Source organism: Electrona antarctica, assembly GCF_951216825.1.
Source record: "Electrona antarctica genome assembly, chromosome: 11".
NCBI lineage: Eukaryota > Metazoa > Chordata > Actinopteri > Myctophiformes > Myctophidae > Electrona > Electrona antarctica.
In genome coordinates this window covers 17,805,550-17,825,388 of record NC_136792.1, presented here as the reverse complement: position 1 = coordinate 17,825,388, position 19,839 = coordinate 17,805,550, and the positions used below count along the sequence as shown (strand labels likewise).

Sequence of the window (19,839 nt, the reverse complement as noted above, 5' to 3'; positions counted from 1 at the left end):
TTAGTAGCCCTCATTACTACCACCTTGTCCACCTACGAGGAGGAGTGGATAGATTTGTGTAGGGAAGTCGATGGAGTGGTGGGAGAAAGACAGGATAGCAGGAAAAGAAATCAGACCCATCTGAACTGAGTGGTGCTGTACTGTACTGTACTGTACTGTACTGTACTGTACTGTACTGTGCTGTGCTGTGCTGTGCTGTGCTGTGCTGTGCTGTACTGTACTGTACAAGCCCTCCTCCCTGTGTGTGTGTGTGTGTGTGTGTGTGTGTGTGTGTGTGTGTGTGTGTGTGTGTGTGTGTGTGTGTGTGTGTGTGTGTGTGTGTGTGTGTGTGTGTGTGTGTGAAAAAAAACTAAAGTATGGCAATCAAAACACTATTGATTATAGCTTTGTTCCTGTGCTACAACATCATCATAATCATGCCCTGTGCAGGATTTAGTGGGTAAATGTTGGTGTTGGATATAGGTCAGATAAAACTCATCAGGCCAAATCGGCTGGTCTCTACCCTCAAGCAAACCTAAATTGTAGCTGAGACCTCACATAAAGAGCTGAACACATGCTTCCCTAAATCACATTATGTACATTTTGGATCTCGTATGATTCTCAGTTTTACTTTTCTTATTGTCTCTTATTTCCAAATTGAGCTAACTTTATTATTATTGTGTATTTATGTGTATTTCCCCAGTTTAATGAAAGAGAGCGTGGATGTGCGACCAGGCAGCAGTACCAGTCTGGAGTTGAACCCTGGTCGTTTGGATTTTGAAGTGTCAAGCTGCTTTCTGCTGGGCTGTCCTCTAGGACTGGTTCTCGCCATGAGATGCACTGTGTTGCCTGCTGTCCAGGGTAAGGAATACAAGAGACAAACAGACATACAGTATGTACAAGATTTATATAGTTACACACATGCACGAGTGCCTGCAAATGCACACATACAGGGCGGCTGTGGCTCAGGAGGTAGAGCAGGTCGTCCAATGATCCATGGGTCGGCGGTTCGAATCCCGGCTCCTCCTGTCTACATGTCGAAGTGTCCTTGGGCAAGACACTGAACCCCAAATTGCTCCCGATGTGCTGGTTGGTACCTTGCATGGCTTCCGCCGCCATCGGTGTATGAATGTGTGTGTGAATGGGTGAATGTAATGAACAATCTATGTAAAGCGCCTTGGATAAAGGCGCTATATAAATGCACCATTTACCATTTACCATACAGTAGAAACAATTGTCACAGTACCTACAGTGATTAATGACCAGCACTAAAAACAGTGAATATGAATGGTCACAAGTAGACTGTGACAAAGGTGCATACTGCAGCATTCTGAATGTTGAATGCAGAAGTGTAGTGTGATCCTGTATCACTGACCTGATTGATGACAGTCCGAACAAAGTGTCCTAGAAAAGGTTTCTACCATTTTTTTATGACTCAATGTTTATTCTTTTTCCAAATTTACACAGAAAAACAGGAGATGAACGAAGAATGTAAATTCATTAAGAATCAGACAAAAAGTATTAGTAAAAAGCATAGTAATCTCATTTTTAAAGTCTAAAAAATCACACCCGTGTGAAGTGAGGGGCGCTAATATATTAAAGTCTAACTCATGTTGCTATGATTAGGTGATGTAATGGTGATGGAATTGTGTTAAGTTAATGGCATTTAATGTTTGTGTTAGGGACAAGATGACGTACATTTTCCCTTCATTGTCAATGGCGTTCTTAAAACAAACATTGAACTAAAGACAAACATTAAACCTCCTTCATTGTCAATGGCGTTTTTAAAACAAACATTGAACTAAAGACCAACATTAAACCTCCTTCATTGTCAATGGCGTTCTTAAAACAAACATTGAACTAAAGACAAACATTAAACCTGTAGGAGGGGCTAGCGCCCCTCAAAAATAAAAATCACAAGTGAGGGGCGCTAATATATTAAAGTCTAACTTATGTTGATTACCGGTAGGTGATGTAATGGTGATATATAACAAACGGTGCCAACACAAACATTAAACGCCATTAACAATAAAGAGACAATATGACGTAAACGCCACATTATGACGTAAGTTTTCCCTTCATTGTCTCCACCAGGCCGAAGGCATGGGGAGAGAGTATGTTTTGCACTCCGTCCGTGTGTGTGTGTCCGTCCGTCCGTCCGTCCGTCCGTCCGTTACCAGCTAATCTCCGGCACCGTTAACCCGGTCGATGCCAAACTTTGCACACACACTCCCTGGATGCCAACGATGAACCTCTGCCCCGCATTTTCCAGAACGGCCTGTTATAGCGCCACCATGAGGCAGCTTTTCACATTTTTTAGCTAAAACTGCACCGATCTGCGTGAAACGTTGCATGCACACTCCCAGAGGCCAAGGACAAACCTTTGACCTGCATTTTCCGCATCTGCCTTTTATAGCGCCACCAGGAGGCCGACTTTTGTAAAACACATTTTTTGATATTACTCCTCCAGATTCTGTCCAAAGATCTCGCAAATCGTTACACAGTATCTCTATGGTCATGTGCTCAAGTCGGATCTGTCCGATATTTCATATTCCATCCTAATTGGCTATAATTGGCTTTCACAGTTTGCAAGATTGCCCCGTTTTGAACAAAAGCCTCAAATCATGAACGCAGCATGCAATTTACGTGAAATCTTTCACACATGTTCTTACTAGGCTGAGGAATATATCCCACCCTTTTCACATTGGTCTGTTATAGCGCCACCAACAGGTTGATTTTTGCTAAACACATTTTTGGAACAAAATGCCTCAAATCATCCAATTGCCATCAAAGGCAAACATGATTATATTACTCCTAAACATTTTGACAAACATCTCACACAGTCTTATCCTCCTGGTGGAGACCTGTGCCCAGAAGGGCACTTTTTCTAGTTGTCAATGCGTTTACTAAACAAACTTTGAACTAAAGACAAACATTAAACCTGTGTACTTTATACCAATGACTTTATTTCACATTCTCAGTTTGTTCGTTTTTTAAATATGCAGATGACACAACTGTCGTCGGTTATATTAAAAATCACACCTGTGTGAACTGAGTGGTGCAAGGTCTTATATAGCCTGATCAGCTGTGGTCTGACGTAATGTCAGTGACCATAGTAACCATGCTCATTTATTTGGGTCCCACGTACAGGTACACACATACATAGACACATAGATACAGACAAAGCTGGTTGTTGGAGTGGTTTGCACCACTCAAAAATGGTGACGAATCACCCTACAGGGCCGAAGTGGCATCCCTCGTAGATTGGTGCACTTCGAATAACCTTATTCTAAACCTGGCTAAAACCAAAGAAATTTAATTTAATTTCCGGAAAAGCGAGATTATGCCCCCATCCCTGGTTATTGGTGACCAGCCTGTTGAAAGGGTCGACAGTTTTAAATTCCTTGGCACCACTATATGCTGCTCCCTGAAATGGGAAGTTAACACTAGTAACATCCTGAGTAAAGCCCACCAGAGGATTCACTTCCTGCGTCGCTTAAAGATGGAGTGCCACGATTTTTTTCCACCCTAAAACATGATCATCAGGTATTATTGTAATATAAGGAGGTAGAACTTTTTCCAATAAGTGTACAGTATTTGTTAAAATCATGCTTTTATGTGGACACGCCCACCAGTTCATTAAGTATGCCTGGTTTGCCTGGTGGGTGGTGATGGGTGGTGATCCACCTGAACTGAAGCCGCACCCACAGTTGTAGTTGTATGATAAAGGGGGAGGGGTTAGGGGAGGGGCTGATAGTATCATGTCACTATATTACTGTTTATTTCATTGGCCCGTTTGACTGTCAAGGGTTCAGCCTCCAGGAAGAAACCCTAAATACAAAGTGAATACACCATTGCACATAAAAACGACTCCAGGGTGTCTAATGAAGTACTGTCACCTCATAGACACATGAAAAACTGGAAAAATACAAAAATTGTGGCACTCTATCTAGAAGTATGGTGTGACTGGGGAGGCGTTGGTTCACTTCTATAGAGCCACTGTGGAGAGTGTCCTCGTCTTCTCAGTCACTAACAGTGTGGTATGGAAACACAACAGTCTTAGGGCAGTATTATGCGTGTCTTAAGTACCAGGTCTTATGACTTAACTTAATGCCATTTGGCTATTCTGAGTGGCCAAATGGCATTGATCACGCCTCCAGGTCTTAAGTTAAGTAATAAGACCTGGTACTTAAGACACGCATAATACTGCCCTATAGAGAGGAAACAGCTGGAAAGGGTGGTACGCACAGCGTAAAAAATCATTGGCCTCGACCTCCCATCTGTCTCCTCTATCTACTCCACTCGCACCAAACGTAGGATGCAGAAGGTGATCGCCGACCCCTCCCACCCTGCCAGCTCTCTTTTTGCTCCCCTGCCCTCAGGTAAGAGACTCCGGTCTCTAAAGTGCAATACCTCCCGCTTTCAGAATAGCACTAATCCCGAGGCTGTGCGCCTCCTGAATGTTGACCCTCTTTTCACTCGCACTTTACAGCGTGAAGCTGCTTTGTAAGAACGCGATGAACTGCTATTTATTCAACATGAATTATAACGTTTTGCACTCTTCTTATTTATTGGTCCCTCTCATATGATGTTTGTACTTTTGTATCTTTTTCTTTTTTTTTTTGATTGATTGATAATTTTATTAGACAAAAAAAATGCAAACAGTACAGGGTACAGTCAAGCACAGCATTGGTCCAAAAGGACAGCACCGAAGAAAGACCTTGCGGTCTTGTTTCCATTTGGGTCCTATGCATTCATTCACAACATGTCACAACAGTGACAACAAACAATACGTTTCTCAAACACATTAAATCTACATGTACAGGTTGGAATAGAAATACATTAATAAACATAAAGGGGGGAGGGGGGAGCCAATCACCTTCTCTCCCTTTGACCTGATGACAGTGGCAGGTGAGTTTTCAGACCCTTTTTAAAGGAAACCAGTGATCTGCTTGTTTTGAGGGAAGGGGGCAAGGCATTCCACACTTGAGTGGCAGTGCTGTGAAATGTGAATTTACCCAGATTTGTTCTGAAAATGGGTGGCACCAGATCATTATTTACGCTCCCTCTAGTATTATGGCTGTGGGAGTTGCTCACCTTTTTGAGGTAATCAGTCAAGTAAATAGGCCCTGGGGTATTGATGGCAGAGTTGCATTTATTATCTTGAATGCTAGTCCCATTTTTAGTTGATTAACTCTGTCTTCAACAGTGAGCCAGCCTATGCTATCACATTGTGTTGCACAGAGGTGGGTCATGGGCCCTAGTCCTAGCAAAAGTCTGATTAATTTGTTTTGGGATGTCTGGAGCTTATTTCTTTGTGACATTGAGATGTTGGAAAACCAGGAGGTGCATGCATAGTCAAATAAGGGCTGAATAAGGGCTCCAGCTAGTGTCCTGAGAGCCGTCTTGTTAACATAGGAGGAGATTCTGCCCAAGAATCTTGTTCTTTGAATTACTCTTCTACTGTCTGAATATCTGATGTGAATATGTGTCCTTTTGTATGTCTGTTTTTAGTGTACAAATTCCAATCAACTCTGTTGACATGGCAATAAAGTCTTGAATCTTGAATGTTGAATCTTGTATAGGAGGGGCTAGCGCCCCTCAATCTATCCCACATATTCAGTGTTTTAACAGTGATTACCTGCTGTAAATAAAAATCACACCAGTGTGAACTGTGAAGTGAGGGGCGCTCTTATCATCGTACATCATCCATTCATTGTCAATGGGAATTTAATGTTTGTGTAGGACAAAAAAGGCCGATTGAAACTAGCACCGCTCAAAAATATAGATTGATGTACTGTATTGTCCAGCAGTGCAGACGCTCAACTCCAAATAAAGCCACAATAAGATACAGAAAGACAGAAAAGTCTCAGCCAGGTTGGGTTGCCTACACTGGGCCCGCAAACTTCGGAAGGCAGTCATAGGCATAGCCAGTCGGAATGAAATTAGAAAAATTAAAATGACTCAGGTCTTAATAAGAAACATCTTCTCTCTCTCTCTCTCTCTCTCTCTCTCTCTCTCTCTCTCTCTCTCTCTCTCTCTCTCTCACTGCCAGTTGAGAGAAAGCTTGGGGCTAAATTAAATTCAGCTTTAGGCCCACACAAGCCTTGAGCTCACCCTGTACTATGAGTCAATGTGAGCAACATACCAACCACTCAACATGTCATAGCTTGGCTTAATCTTTCAGCTGTGTGCCCCGTTTCCCCATTTCACTAGTTCACTCCAACAGATTATCACTCCCTTCCTCTCCGAGCCTTCAAAATTCCCAGCATTTGATGCAGTAGAAACTATTGATCCCTGAAGGCCAATTTGGTTCAGTAGCGTTCATACAGTAAGCATTAAGCATCTGTTGCTAAGCATAATTACTGCCGTTGTAGACACTGATATTGACAGCCTCATGCAATTACTGCTGTTCCTGCTGTTCATCTGAGACAACTACCAAATACCGCTACCACACTGCCTTTATCTAATGGCTGGCACTGTCCATTTTGCTTTCTGAACCTCAGTGAGTCAACTCCATCCAGCCTGCTCCCAGATCTTCAATCTGTTCTATCCTTCGGACCCATCGGCCTCCAGACTGGAGCCTCTCCTGCAGCCGCTGTTCCACAGGCTGGCCCCTTTGCCTGTGCCACGTTATCAGCGCTACCCATTGGGGGATGGTCGCTCTACACTCATAGGTGAGAGAAGCCACTCACCGTGGGAAATAATGTTCAACAGCACTTTCATTTGATTCTCCTGTAATATCATATTGCCATACGTGAATAACCCTTTTAGATTTATCATTTCAAAGTTGGGCTCAAACATTTTGGGAATTGGGGCTGAATTGTGATTTTAGTGTTCAGGGGCACGAACGTGCATATACTGTACTGTGCATCATTTGGTGAAGGCATGTGCAGGCTGGGTGCAGGCGCTTTGAAATCCATCGAAGTATGAATGTAATTACACTCAATGTCAAGTGTTATACTGTAGTGCCTTTAGCCTGACACCTTTGTGAGGATCAGGCGAAAAGTCTGAGATATTAGTGGGCTGGATAAGGGCACAGCACTAGTGTAATCCCCCTGGGGTCAGGATTATGGATAATGAGCTGCTGATTTATTTAATGCATGTTTTAGCCTGCTTTTAGGTTGAGACTCACTCTCAGCAGTTGGGATGCAATGCCTGGTTCCACTGCCTACAGTATCTCTCTCTCATAGAACTAACACTTGGAAAGTAGGACAAGGAGTAATAAAGCTCTTGCTAACCGCCTTTCATTTCAGCATAAACCTAGTCTCTCAAGACGGACTGTTGACTAAAAGAGGGCTTTATTTGCCGATGGGTTCTCAGATAGACTTTGCTTTGGCTCTGCAATGTGGTAATTAGTTATTATGAAAGTACAGTACAGAGAGGCAATCAAATCAGTTTCCTATAGGGAGTGGCTTACTGAATCAATATCTAAGCAACTGTCTAGCTTTCATTATATGATCAAACATACCAATATAGAGACTGAGGAAGCCCTTTTGTTCCTCCACTAGATGTATTGATTCTAGCCTTGGGCATTGTCCTTGCGGTCGTACGTTGGAGTGTGTACTGTATTAGCCATTACGCTGAGTGTATCATTGCTCAGTGTCGGGCAGAAACCTTGTATGTTCATATTTAAACCTTTTATGTTTCTTCTTATGACTTTCTGGGTTTATACATATTTAAGTATCAAAAGGTTTTAACAAAGCAAAGTTACTATATTTACCCAGGGTATCTGGGCTAAGCTCAAGAACTTGTTTCCAGCCAGGCCCTGCTCATAGAACATTTCATGGTAGTGGTTCAATGCCTTGCTCAAGGGCACTTCAGCGGTGGTAATTTTTAACGTGTCGGACTGCTGATTCAAACTGGCGACCTTCCGGTATCAAGACCGCTCCGCAATCCGTTCGGCCACCGCTGCCAGGCTTGTGACTTGTGACTAAATAATAACTGCAGTACATTGGATCCATTGGAATACTGATTATGTTTTAATTTGTGACATACAAGCTGGTTTCCACCGGACAGCGACGATATAGACACATTGAGATTAGAACATGTGTGACTGTGGACTGTGAACTCAACGACACTTCTCTTCTGTGTGTTACAATCTGGAGATACAAAGGGAGACAGAGAGAGACTGAGAGAAGATGCAATATCTTTGTGAACTACAATCCTCCCACGCCTTATACAATTATCCTGCCTTTCTCTGTACATTCAGGCAATTTCATCAGTTTATTCACTCTCATGTACTTTATTTTCCACATGAGTGTGTGTGCTATTTCTGCCACCTAGCAACATCTAACCCGGCTGATCCAGCTCACCACTTCTACAACCTGAATCTCTGGTCTGGATTCTCTCTCTCTCTCTCTCTCTCTCTCTCTCTCTCTCTCTCTCTCTCTCAGGGAACAGAAGAAGCTAACAAATGTAAACTCAAATCATGATACTTGTGGTTACAGCAGCACACATTGGCTCAATATGCTCTATTCAATATGAATAGAGGATTCATATATGACACCTTATCCTCCTATCCTCCCACACAAATAAAGAACATGAATACTAGTCACACCTGACACTGCCTCATCCCAGGGAAAGTGGTCTTACTGTAAATCAGTATTCTGCTGCTGATGACTGATAGTCATGTGGGAGGGTCTGATGCTGTTTTATTTAAACGGCTAACGTAAAGGTCACTGGCAGCAGATGAAGGGTTAATGTGTCAAAACCAGACTGCTTAATGATGCAAGCTGTGGAATAATATACGCACGCACGCACGCACGCACGCACGCACGCACGCACGCACGCACGCACGCACGCACGCACGCACGCACGCAGGCAGGCAGGCAGGCAGGCAGGCAGGCAGGCAGGCAGGCAGGCAGGCAGACAGACAGACAGACAGACAGACAGACAGACAGACAGACAGACAGACAGACAGACAGACAGACGTGTGTAGTGTATGTGGCCTGTGTTTAATGGGGTATTTTTTCAGCAGGAGCTCAGTATGGAGGGTATGTGCATGCATAAAGTGAGTGGCAAATCGAGTGGCAAAGTGAGTTTAACGTTGTTTAATGCAATCAGATTGGATGAATTGTATGTATGGGCTGTCAAGGCCATAAAGTAGTTTTTTTGGCACTCATACAGTAGGCATTCCCGCATCACGCGCATACCCTCTATACTGAGAGGTGATTCGTTTGAGTGGTTTCACAAGAACGAAACACAGCCAATGTCAAATGATCACTTATGTAACAAGAGGCTAGATAAGCCATTGTGAATTACTGTACATAATGACTATTAGTGGTACGTGGGCCGGCCCGTTGCCTGCAGGTCCCACGGGTTGTCCCACAGGGCGGGCGGATGGTTCAAGATTTTCAGCGCAATTATCGCGCAGCGGGCGGGGTGGGTCAACCCCCCCCCCCCCCTTCCCCAAAAAATAAGGAAAAAAAGCATTCCGGTACCTGCTCTCCTAGTCCTACTCCTCCTGCTGAAATCATCAGCTTGTGCTGTTGCTCATCTTGTCCTTATGAAAGGGGGCTTAGCCCCTGCCTTTTTGACCGTCTGAGAAAAGTGTCCTCTCCATCCTGAACCGCATGTTAAAACAATTCCCCTCTCGGCTCTCGCCCCTCTGAGGCTCTGAGTCTGAACCTGGCCGGCGTCATCAGCGCATCTGCGTTAAATCTTTCTTAATAGACGCGTTGTGAGCTTGTAGAGCGGCTATTATGCGATTATGCATTCGATGCGAAACTTAATATTAATAGCGTTTTTTTGCGGGCGGGCGGGTTGTTGATTAATATATTGTTTTGCGGGGCAGGTTGGTGCGGGCTGGCTCCTGTGGCGGGACGGGACAGGCGGGTTATGCAAAAAAGCCGACCCGTGCAACACTAATGAGTATACAGCAGTGGCGTGCACAGATAGACAGTAGGGGTTGCTAGAGCACTGAACAAATGTGCCCTTTTGAAAAAATCTATAAATCTCACACTATTAAGGCAACCGGCCGGTTCCACGCGCTGCACAAGGTGCCCTTTTTCACTTGAGCACCTGCCCCTCTAAATGTCTGTGCACGCCACTGGTATACAGTATGTCATTGAGATCTTGTGCTATACTGTAGGTACAGTATATGATACATTAAGGTCCTATTGTGTTTATACATGCCTTATACCCCAGAACAGCCAAAATGATTATAGCAGTCATTGTTTTCTTTGAGAAACACAAAGCAAGTCAATGCACAGCATCAAGCAATCTTGTTAGACAAAACAGCATTGATTTAAAGGATGCAGTTAGGATAATTAATTGCCAAGTCATCAAAACATTTCCCCCCCACGACACACCCACACTCACACGCACGCTCACACGCACGCTCACACGGACTCAGGCTTTGTCTGCCACCTGTTTTTCTGTTGTAGACAAGCGGAGCAGCCGCAGGGCCGTATTGTTTACAAAAAGGCATTTGTTTGGTGTCTTAATGAGCAGTTTTAGTTTAGTTTTGATTACGTTTTAGGAAACATTGATTAGAGATGCTGATAACGGTAGGATGCAAGAATGTATGCGACATCAGGTGAACATCAGGAAATACCGAAACGAAGTTGATTTTACATGCAATTCTATTTAATTTTCATTCTTTTTATTAGTTTGAGTTAGTATATCATTGTTCATTTAACCTTTTTTTTAAGCATTTCCAAGTTTTAGTTAGCTATAGTAACCCTGCCACATCCTTCATCTGTCTTTCCCTCTCCATGTGTCTAGCGGACAGTATCCAGAATCACACGGATGTGTTCTTGGATAGTGGGAGCAGCACCCCTGGGGTTCCGATGCCCCAAACCCCCTCTGAGACAGAGCTTGGTGGAGGGCCAGAGGGAGTAGAGGAGGTGGTAGGTGGTCGCAGGGCCAGCTTGACCAGTGTGGACAGTGAAACGTTGCTGTGCTCTGTGAGTCAGCTGGGCAGCACCATTGCCGACAGTGAGTAGGAGCAGAGAACAATATAACTGGTTCTAATTCTTCGGCTTATTGTCTCACCCCATTCGACTGTTTCAGTGCATAGAATATGCAAAATCAACCGTCATCAGGACCATGCAATGGGCCCAGTATGGACATTTTCCACATACTCACTGTTTCAGTATGTCATTATCAGCTATTGTGACGGGTGATAATGGTATTTTTGTGTCACTGGTGTCAATGACGGAGGTGCGCCGTGTCTGGTGGCACCGCCGAGCGAGGCGCTAGCCGAGCGAGTCGCCGTACCGAGCGTTGCGAAGGCCACCAGACCCAACTCAGCGCCATCCGAGTTACGTCCCGATAGGCAGAGAATAGTATATATTAGTAGCCCCTAGTTTCCATGCGCCAACAATAGAGTTGGAAATGACACGTGACACCACAATGTCTAGTATGCCAGTATGGCCAAATTGGCCGTATTCCAATGTCCTGATAACGGTTGATTTCGTCTATTTAATACAGTGATAACAGGTGAATCGATTGATTGTTTATACTGCACAGTAAAATCCTCACTGTTAATTTAACGCAGAAAGTATATGCAAAATTGCAAATGTAACCAGGTCATATACAAATAATAACCCAACTTAACTTAACTTCCACCGCATAGTAAAACTTAATGCGTGTGTGTGTGTGTGTGTGTGTGTGTGTGTGTGTGTGTGTGTGTGTGTGTGTGTGTGTGTGTGTGTGTGTGTGTGATTTAATTAGTGATAGGATTAGAATAATTAAATTGCAACAACAAAAACATTTTTGAGAATTTTACTAATCGTTCATGGAAGCTGATTGCCTGTTCTAAACAGTGTGTGTGTGTGTGTGTGTGTGTGTGTGTGTGTGTGTGTGTGTGTGTGTGTGTGTGTGTGTGTGTGTGTGTGTGTGTGTGTGTGTGTGTGTGCGTGTGTGCGTTTGTGCATGTGTGTGTGTGTGTGTGTGTGTGTGTGTGTGTGTGTGTGTGTGTGTGTGTGTGTGTGTGTGTGTGTGTGTGTGTGCGCGAACTCTCTCTCATGTGTGTATGTGCATGCTGTTCAGTCTCCAACAGATGGTGGGGTTCCAAGCGGCTGGACTATGCGTTGTACTGCCCTGACGTGCTGACTTCCTTCCCCACGGTGGCTCTGCCTCACCTCTTCCACGCCTCCTACTGGGAGTCCACCGATGTCGCAGCCTTTGTACTTCGGCAGGTAGGTTTGTAGTTTGTTGTCATGTTTTATGGTTCACGTAAAAAAAAAGAATTGTGTCTCACACCTCCACCGTGAGTAATCAGTGCACAACAGCTTGTTGCGCAGGTAAGGGGTCCTTCCTTGACCTGAAAAACGTTGAAGACCCCTTTAGCTAAACATTGTAGAGCTCAAGACCCTGATGTTGGATAGGAGAGAGTGGACACTGGAGGGCAGCGATTCAGGAGTCCCGAGTTGGTGTTGGCTATAGAGCTAGACGACTTTCGCATCGCAAATAGGTTCAAATTTCACTTAAACAGATTAAAATAACAATAAAACAAAATCCATTTAACTGATTTTGCCATGTAAATAAGTAAGCATTGTACTGAACAAGCCTCATAGTCATAGCTATTGCCACTATCTGCCCTTATCAAAGGAGCTGCTTTAAATGATCTCCAAAAACTGCAGATGAATTTAATATGTAATCTTTTTCCCATACACACAGTATAATCCTCAGATTCGTTTCATTTGTAATAGTGTAGCATGCATACGTGATGTGGATTTTAGATGGTATCTGCATGTCTGCTGCTTGTCTATGTGACATTCCTCTGTGCATGCGGGTATGAGCCTTTGAAGCAGCCACCCATGCAGTCACTGAATCCTCAGATGCCAAGACACAGCAGAATGAAAACGCAGCACACCATGTCGAGCCCAAGCCATTCCAGCCAGTCTGGCAGCTTTAACACATGGACATTAGAAAGCTTTGTTCGATGGAGGGGAAAGGAACTGGTTGGAATAACGTGTTCCTTTCACGCGCTACGTCCAACCAGGGAAACTCCCCCCCTGTCAGGTGTAAAGGAGCAACTTGGACACTCAGGCATGAAGGAAGCATGAGTTCAAGTCCGTTGCTCTCCCCATGTCCCCCATATATGAGGACTAGGCTGGCGGAGGGTGTGTAGAGCCCAGGATCACATTAGATAATTGACACAGGGGTGAAAATGGGTTACAAAATCGTGGGATAAAAATTATATAAAAAAAAAAAAGAAAGCTTTGTTCAATGAGCTCTAATTTCACACTGCTACTGCAGTCCACCGTGCTGGAGAAATGTGAGGGAGAGTGCAAAAGTAGTGTTCTGATCACGGCTGAGAAGATAATTAACCTTCCGGTCATTACATCTGATCAGTGGTTTTCAGCTCCAATCGATATCCATATCCTGTAAAAGGATACCAATGGACCTTTGGTCCTCACAGCCCACAGTAATAGACATTTGTGTGTCACGTGTGTGTGTGTGTGTGTGTGTGTGTGTGTGTGTGTGTGTGTGTGTGTGTGTGTGTGTGTGTGTGTGTGTGTGTGTGTGTGTGTGTGTGTGTGTGTGTGTGTGTGTGTGTGTGTGTGTGTGTGTGTGTGTGTGTGTGTGTGTGTGTGTGTGTGTGTGTGTGTGTGTGTGTCTGTGTCTGTGTGTGGAACAGAGCATCAACCTCCACTGTCTAATGCCCGAGGTCGCCTCCTATGGGCACAACAACAAAGACAGCGACAACATTGGACTGAGACTGCATGTCTTCTTGCCGCGGACCATTCTGTCTCTCACTCTGTGTGTTGCCATTGATGAGTGCATTGTTGTTTTTACTTTGAAAGCGAGATTACAGGTTCTACCTTCTAAACTTAATCTCTCCATCTGGTTTCCAGGCAATCATGCTCCTCACTGTATCCATCATGGCCATGAACAAATAGCTGAAACCATGTCCCACATCTTAAATGTTTGCCATGTTTACAGGGGCCTCTACATAAGTAGGCATGACAGAATAGTGGATTTGATATCGAAAGACATCTCTTCCATTTTCAGGTCCTCCATCATGCTTTATACGCATTCTACTGTGAAGCCGAGGATGTTTAACCTGTGTAATGATGATTCTGTGTTCTCTAACATTTCAGCTAACACCCCTGATGTCCTTGTTGTAAATGAAAACCATAGAGAGGTGTTCATTCTCAAGGTCGGCTGTACCTTTGACTATAGCCTGGAAGAAGCCTTTCTAACCAAAGTGCTGAAGTATCAGCAGCTAGTGCAGACCATCTCACAGCTAGGCTACAGATGTAAACTTTTAGTTTTTATCTTTGGCAGCCTAGGGCATGTGCATAAGTTGGTTGTGAGGGGCTTACAAATGGCCGGCCTTTCCAAAAGGAGAGCCAAGCAGTTAGCGAGTACCGTACTGCTCAGTTTCAGCCATTATAGGAAGCCGCTCAATTTGGAGGAGGCGTTGTTTCCTTTATCCATGATTTATGTCTGCTGCCCTGTGTCCGACATGTCAGCTGTACTGTATTTAACGATGCTTTGCCGTCCATGCACGTTGTAACTGGCTGCTCTCCTATTGTCAAACTGCACTGGCAGTGTTTATGTCCTTTGTACAAGGTATTCCTGTACTTCTCATTATGTGGACATAAATAAACATTTCAAATGTGTGTGTGTGTGTGTGTGTGTGTGTGTGTGTGTGTGTGTGTGTGTGTGTGTGTGTGTGTGTGTGTGTGTGTGTGTGTGTGTGTGTGTGTGTGTGATGGGGGATTAATGCAGCTGATGCGATATGACTGTGTGAAGACCCAAGAGGCTGGCAACATGGACTTGGCGCCTTTCTCCCCCTCCAGCCCTCGAGAAAAATGGCTCAGAAGGAGAACACAAGTCAAATTGAAGGTAAGAAAGCCATCATTACTTAATCATGGTTGACAATAAAGGACATGTCAGATTACAGGAGACCACCTGCTGATCCACCAAATGGAAAGCTTTATTTATGCTTCAGTGAAATGGACATGCGACAAAGTGTTGCGCGACGTGTCAAAAATATGTCAGTTGTTTTTATTGTCGTTATTTTTGTCTAGATAGACGTCACAGACTTTGTCGAATAATAAATCAGGTTTTAACAGAACTTATTGCTGTTCTAGTTGACACAGATGTAAATTGATATGCTCTGAAGTTAAATGGCTTTCAGAAGCTGTTGTTCAATTATAAATTCAGATATTGTATTACTAGTCTTTGGACATGCACAATCTAGAAGCTAGGATGTCCGACTCGTTTAACACAGTGACTGCTCTGGATGGCAATTTATGTCCTTTCAATTCAACACAGACAGTGATTTACATCCTATGCAGCACGCGCACACATTAGTGTTGCGCGGGCCGACCTGTAACCTGTTCTCAACAGGCCCGAAAATGAAGGCCCTACCTGGGCCCTCATCAAACCCTGTACACTCAAGACACTGTCCCCGCTACCACCCTTAGATCTCCATATATGGAGCTGACCTGTTCTGACATTCCATATGTTGATCTGACCTCATCAAACCCTGTACACGCAAGACACGTGCCATTATGGCCAGTACAGTATTCATTCCATATGTTGATCTGACCCCCCATGCCAAAGCGCCAGCGCTTGCCCAGCAGTCTGCTGTCACCAGTGGCGAAGCTATCGACGGTGCAACTGGATTAAGCCAGACTAAATCTAAATATAAGATTGAGAAACTTTTAGTACATCTAGTAAGATAAACCTTAATTGCCCAGACTCTTCTTCAACAAAGATGGCGAAAGCAAACATTCTTTGTTCGGTACTCATACAATAGTATGGTACAAAACACTGAAGTCCTTAAACCAGAAACCTAACCTAAACCTAACCCATGGGGAAGAAGGAGAAAAAAAGAGTCAAAACGACGGTGAAAAGAAAGCCTGGTTACAGAGGCTACCGGTCGCAGGAAGAGTAACATCAAGGATTCAACGGTGATGTCACTGACTGACTGGTTTATGAACAGCTTCAAGTCTGTACTACTTCCGTGTTGCATAACAGTGACATCACTGTCCACTCTATTAATTCGTATTTTTGCCCTCAAAATATTAAGTCGGGTGTGTGCGCGCAATTTCACGTTGGCCATGTTGACCTAAGACAGTTCATAACTCACCATTTGTTTTGTAACTCCACAAAATGATAACGGGCAACAAGCTGGTCAAAACAAGCTTTGTTCAATGGCCCATAACTAAAGAACCGATGATTGCAGTTACAACATTTATTTTCCGGGTGAAAGAAAAGACGATCGTCCGTCACAACACACATCGTATGTTTACATCTGGTTCACATCTCGGGTCACGGTGGGCCTTCAAAACAACGGTTTTCACTGAAATTCACTAGTAGTAGCGGAATAATTAATTAATTAATACCTGGCAGTTAATGTGTTAAATATATTTTTAAACGAAGTCAGAGAAAATGCTGTAATAGAACTCTAATATAGGCCCTTGTTGCAGTAGCCTGATTCAGACTAAATATACCATACTCAACACTAATGGAAGGGGCAGTACAGTGCTTACACATTGTGGTGAGAAGGGGGCCATGGCATTTTTTCCCATTTCCAGCTTTTATTCGTCATACCTGTATGCACTTGCAATAACAGCTGTGGCAACATAGCATGCAGTGACATTTATTTTCATTTATTTTCAACTTAAGGTGTGGACAAAGAAGACCAAAATAATCATAATAAGCTAAATTGAAAGACAAAACAGCATACATAGCATTATAATTAAATAATTATACAAAATTGTATCTGCAAAACCTGTACAGTCTATGTATGGTATATACTAGCTATACATGGTAAATGGTGCCTTTATCCAAAGTGCTTTACAATGTCCGTTAGAGACATCCGACACCGACGGTATAAAGAGACCATGCAAGGCACCAATCTGCTCATTGGAAGCAGACCCCTGAGGGTCCTTCAGGTGGTTTGCAACTCACTTTTGAATGCTCCAAAAGATATTTATTTGCGACAAAACAGCACAAGTACAGTATACAAAATTTAAAAGTATATAAAAAGTATATATTAATATATATACCTTATATACGTACCTACTAACCTGGTCGAAACGTATACTTTTTTTTTACCTATATATAATTTATTTTAAGTGAGTTGCGAGCCCCCGCTTTACTCTTCAACACATACACCAGGTGAGCTTAGCCAAGGGTTAAACCATCAATCTTCTGATCCCTATACAGTATCACACACACTCCACCCCCGTGAACATAATTCTACTACAGTATATCTTATGACTGCTATAGTAGTCAACCAGAGTTAGGCCAGAGAACTATACTGTGCGTGCGTGCGTGCGTGCGTGCGTGCGTGCGTGCGTGCGTGCACACGCACATTTACTGATTCTGATTGTATCAGTGTGGCCCGGTTAATTATCAACAAACTTAATCAACATGCAAATATCATACCAGCTGGAAATACTTAACTGCATCATTAGATGACAAATCCTTTACATCATCTTCATTAGCTAGTGTGATCCAACAATATATGAGTGGCAATCACAGCCCTGCTTAAAACAGGATATTGTTTCCCTTTGAATTACATTTTTACCAGTATTACATTTTGTAATCTTGTCCTTAATAAAACATATTTGACAAATAATAATAATAATAATAATAATAATAATAATAACAATAATCATAATAATAATAACAAACACAAATCATACATGCAATGCAATACAGTACATTTTAAGGTAAACATACCCTGAGGATGACATTTTTGATCAATAAGTTGGCATTGCTTTGAGCCTACATGTGTTAGGTGTGTTCTTTATCTCTTAAACTTGATCTCTTCGCTGTGGTCAGCACCTCAGCAACATTGGCGTGCGCTCTTCCCTTTATGAATGAATTGCATTTTATAGCGCTTTTCCAAGTGCTCAAAGCGCTTTACAATGGTTCATTCAGTCATACATTGGGAGGTGAAGCGGCGAACAGTCGACGCCAGCGTCCTCACTTCCCACATTCACACACCAATGGTGGAGGCAATGTAGGGTTCAGTGTCTTGCCCAAGGACACTTCGACATGTGGACAGGAGATGCCGGGATTCGAACCGCCGACCCAGGGATCATTGGACGACCTGCTCTACCTCCTGAGCCGCCCTTTGTCTTGCAAACAAATAAAAGTCAGCCTGGCCTTATGAGTTCATACAGAACTGTAGTGTACAGTATGTGAAAAAATTTTAAAAATAAGAATAATACTTTTTGAGTAGCTGAACAGCACTGGAAATTGTTATTTCCCTTTCAAGACTAAAAGGCCTTCCAAATGAATCAATGATTGTTATGATTGTCCATTATGCAATAGTGCTTTGTATGTGGATCACTTGTTAAGAGTCTATTCCACATAAATAATGCTAGTCTTTCTCTCAGCTGGCTTGGAACAAATCCAACCCAAGGCTACTTGCTGCTGTGTTCCCCGCTTTCTCCCACCCTACACATTTCTCTGTTCACTCTCTATCGAACCAGCTGGCGGGGGTGTTTACGGGCATATTCAATCAGTCCCCTCTCTCTCAGAACTGTTCCCACCTGCTTCAAGTCCAGTACCATTATACCCATCCCCAAACAGCAGAAAGTGAACAGTCTCAATGACTGGCGCCCCATAGCCCTCACACCTATAGCCAGTAAGTACTTTGAGGAACTGGTTAAAGCACAAATATGTTCTATGCTTCCCCCCACCCTGGACCCTTTGCAGTTCGACTATTTCTCATGTTTTTCATACTGCCCTCTCCCACCTGGAGGGGAGGAACCTATGTGAGAGTGCTCTTCGTGGATTACAGCTCGGTGTTCAACACCATAGTACCATCTTGGCTCGTCAGTAAGCTTCAGAATCTGGGTCTGCATACAGCTCTGTGTGACTGGATCCTGGACTTTCTGATGGGCCGCCCCCAGGTGGAGCTGCACCTCCTCCCCATTGACTCTCAGTACAGGAGCACCACAGGGATGTGTTATCTGTCCACTCCTGTACTCTGTCTTGTCTATACCTACGACTGTGTGGCCTCACATGCTTCAAACACCATCGTGAAGTTTGCCAACGACACAGTGGTGGTGGGGCTGATCACCGGAGACGACGAGGCAGCGTATAGGGAGGAAGTGACCAACTTAGAGCAGTGGTGCGAAGAGAATCATCTCCTGATGAACGTCTCCAAGACCAAGGAGGTCATCGCGGACTACAGGCTGGGGAGGGACCCACAACCACCTGTCACCATCAACGGCGCTGTGGTGGAGAGGGTGGAAACCTTCAAGTACTTGGGGGTGAACATACACGAAAAACTGAAATGGGAGGCACACACGACTGTGGTGGTCGCAACAGTGCCTCAATAAGTTTGGCCTGAGTACACAAATCATCAGGAACTTCTACCGGGGGACAATTGAGAGCCTGTTGATGAGCACTGCAGCTTCACCAGCTGGTATGGGAGCTGCACAAACAGGGACCATAAGGCTCTCAGAAGGGTGGTGCGCACAGCTGAGTGCATCACTGGTGTCAGCTGCCTAGCTTGGAGGAGCTGTACACACAGCGCTGCCTCAAGAAGTCCCTCAGAACACAGTCTGTTCACATTGTTGCCCCCAGGGAAGAGGTACGAGAGCATCAAGGCCATCACAAGCAGACTGAAAAACAGCTTTCTCCCCCAGGCTGTAAGACAATGCACTTTTCTGTGGTATTACGGCCTTGTATGCTGTCTGAGTTCTTTTAAAACTTTTTAGATAGCTTTAGTATTGTTATTTATTTGCTGTTTTATTTATGTGTATCGTGGAGCACAAGTTTTTCACAATGCATGTACTTGTACATCTGTGTGACAATAAACATCTTGAATCTTGAAACAGAAATGCTGAAAATAATCTTTAAAAAAAGGTATTGGCTGCTGCAGAGAAGCTTTTTCATTTTTGAGTGGTGCAACCACTCCATGAAGTA

The 19,839-nt window shown here is 43.8% G+C and overlaps 1 protein-coding gene across 1 annotated transcript in view; it reads left to right on the top strand.

Moving 5' to 3' along the window:
• pitpnm3 (PITPNM family member 3) overlaps nt 1-19,839 on the top strand; it is a 108,948-nt gene that overhangs the window by 73,145 nt on the left and 15,964 nt on the right. The window contains exons 9-13 of the mRNA XM_079514475.1: nt 683-840; nt 6,486-6,656; nt 10,708-10,920; nt 11,977-12,125; nt 14,668-14,784. Coding sequence (XP_079370601.1) covers nt 683-840; nt 6,486-6,656; nt 10,708-10,920; nt 11,977-12,125; nt 14,668-14,784 — 808 coding nt within the window. The remainder of the gene's footprint in view (nt 1-682; nt 841-6,485; nt 6,657-10,707; nt 10,921-11,976; nt 12,126-14,667; nt 14,785-19,839) is intronic.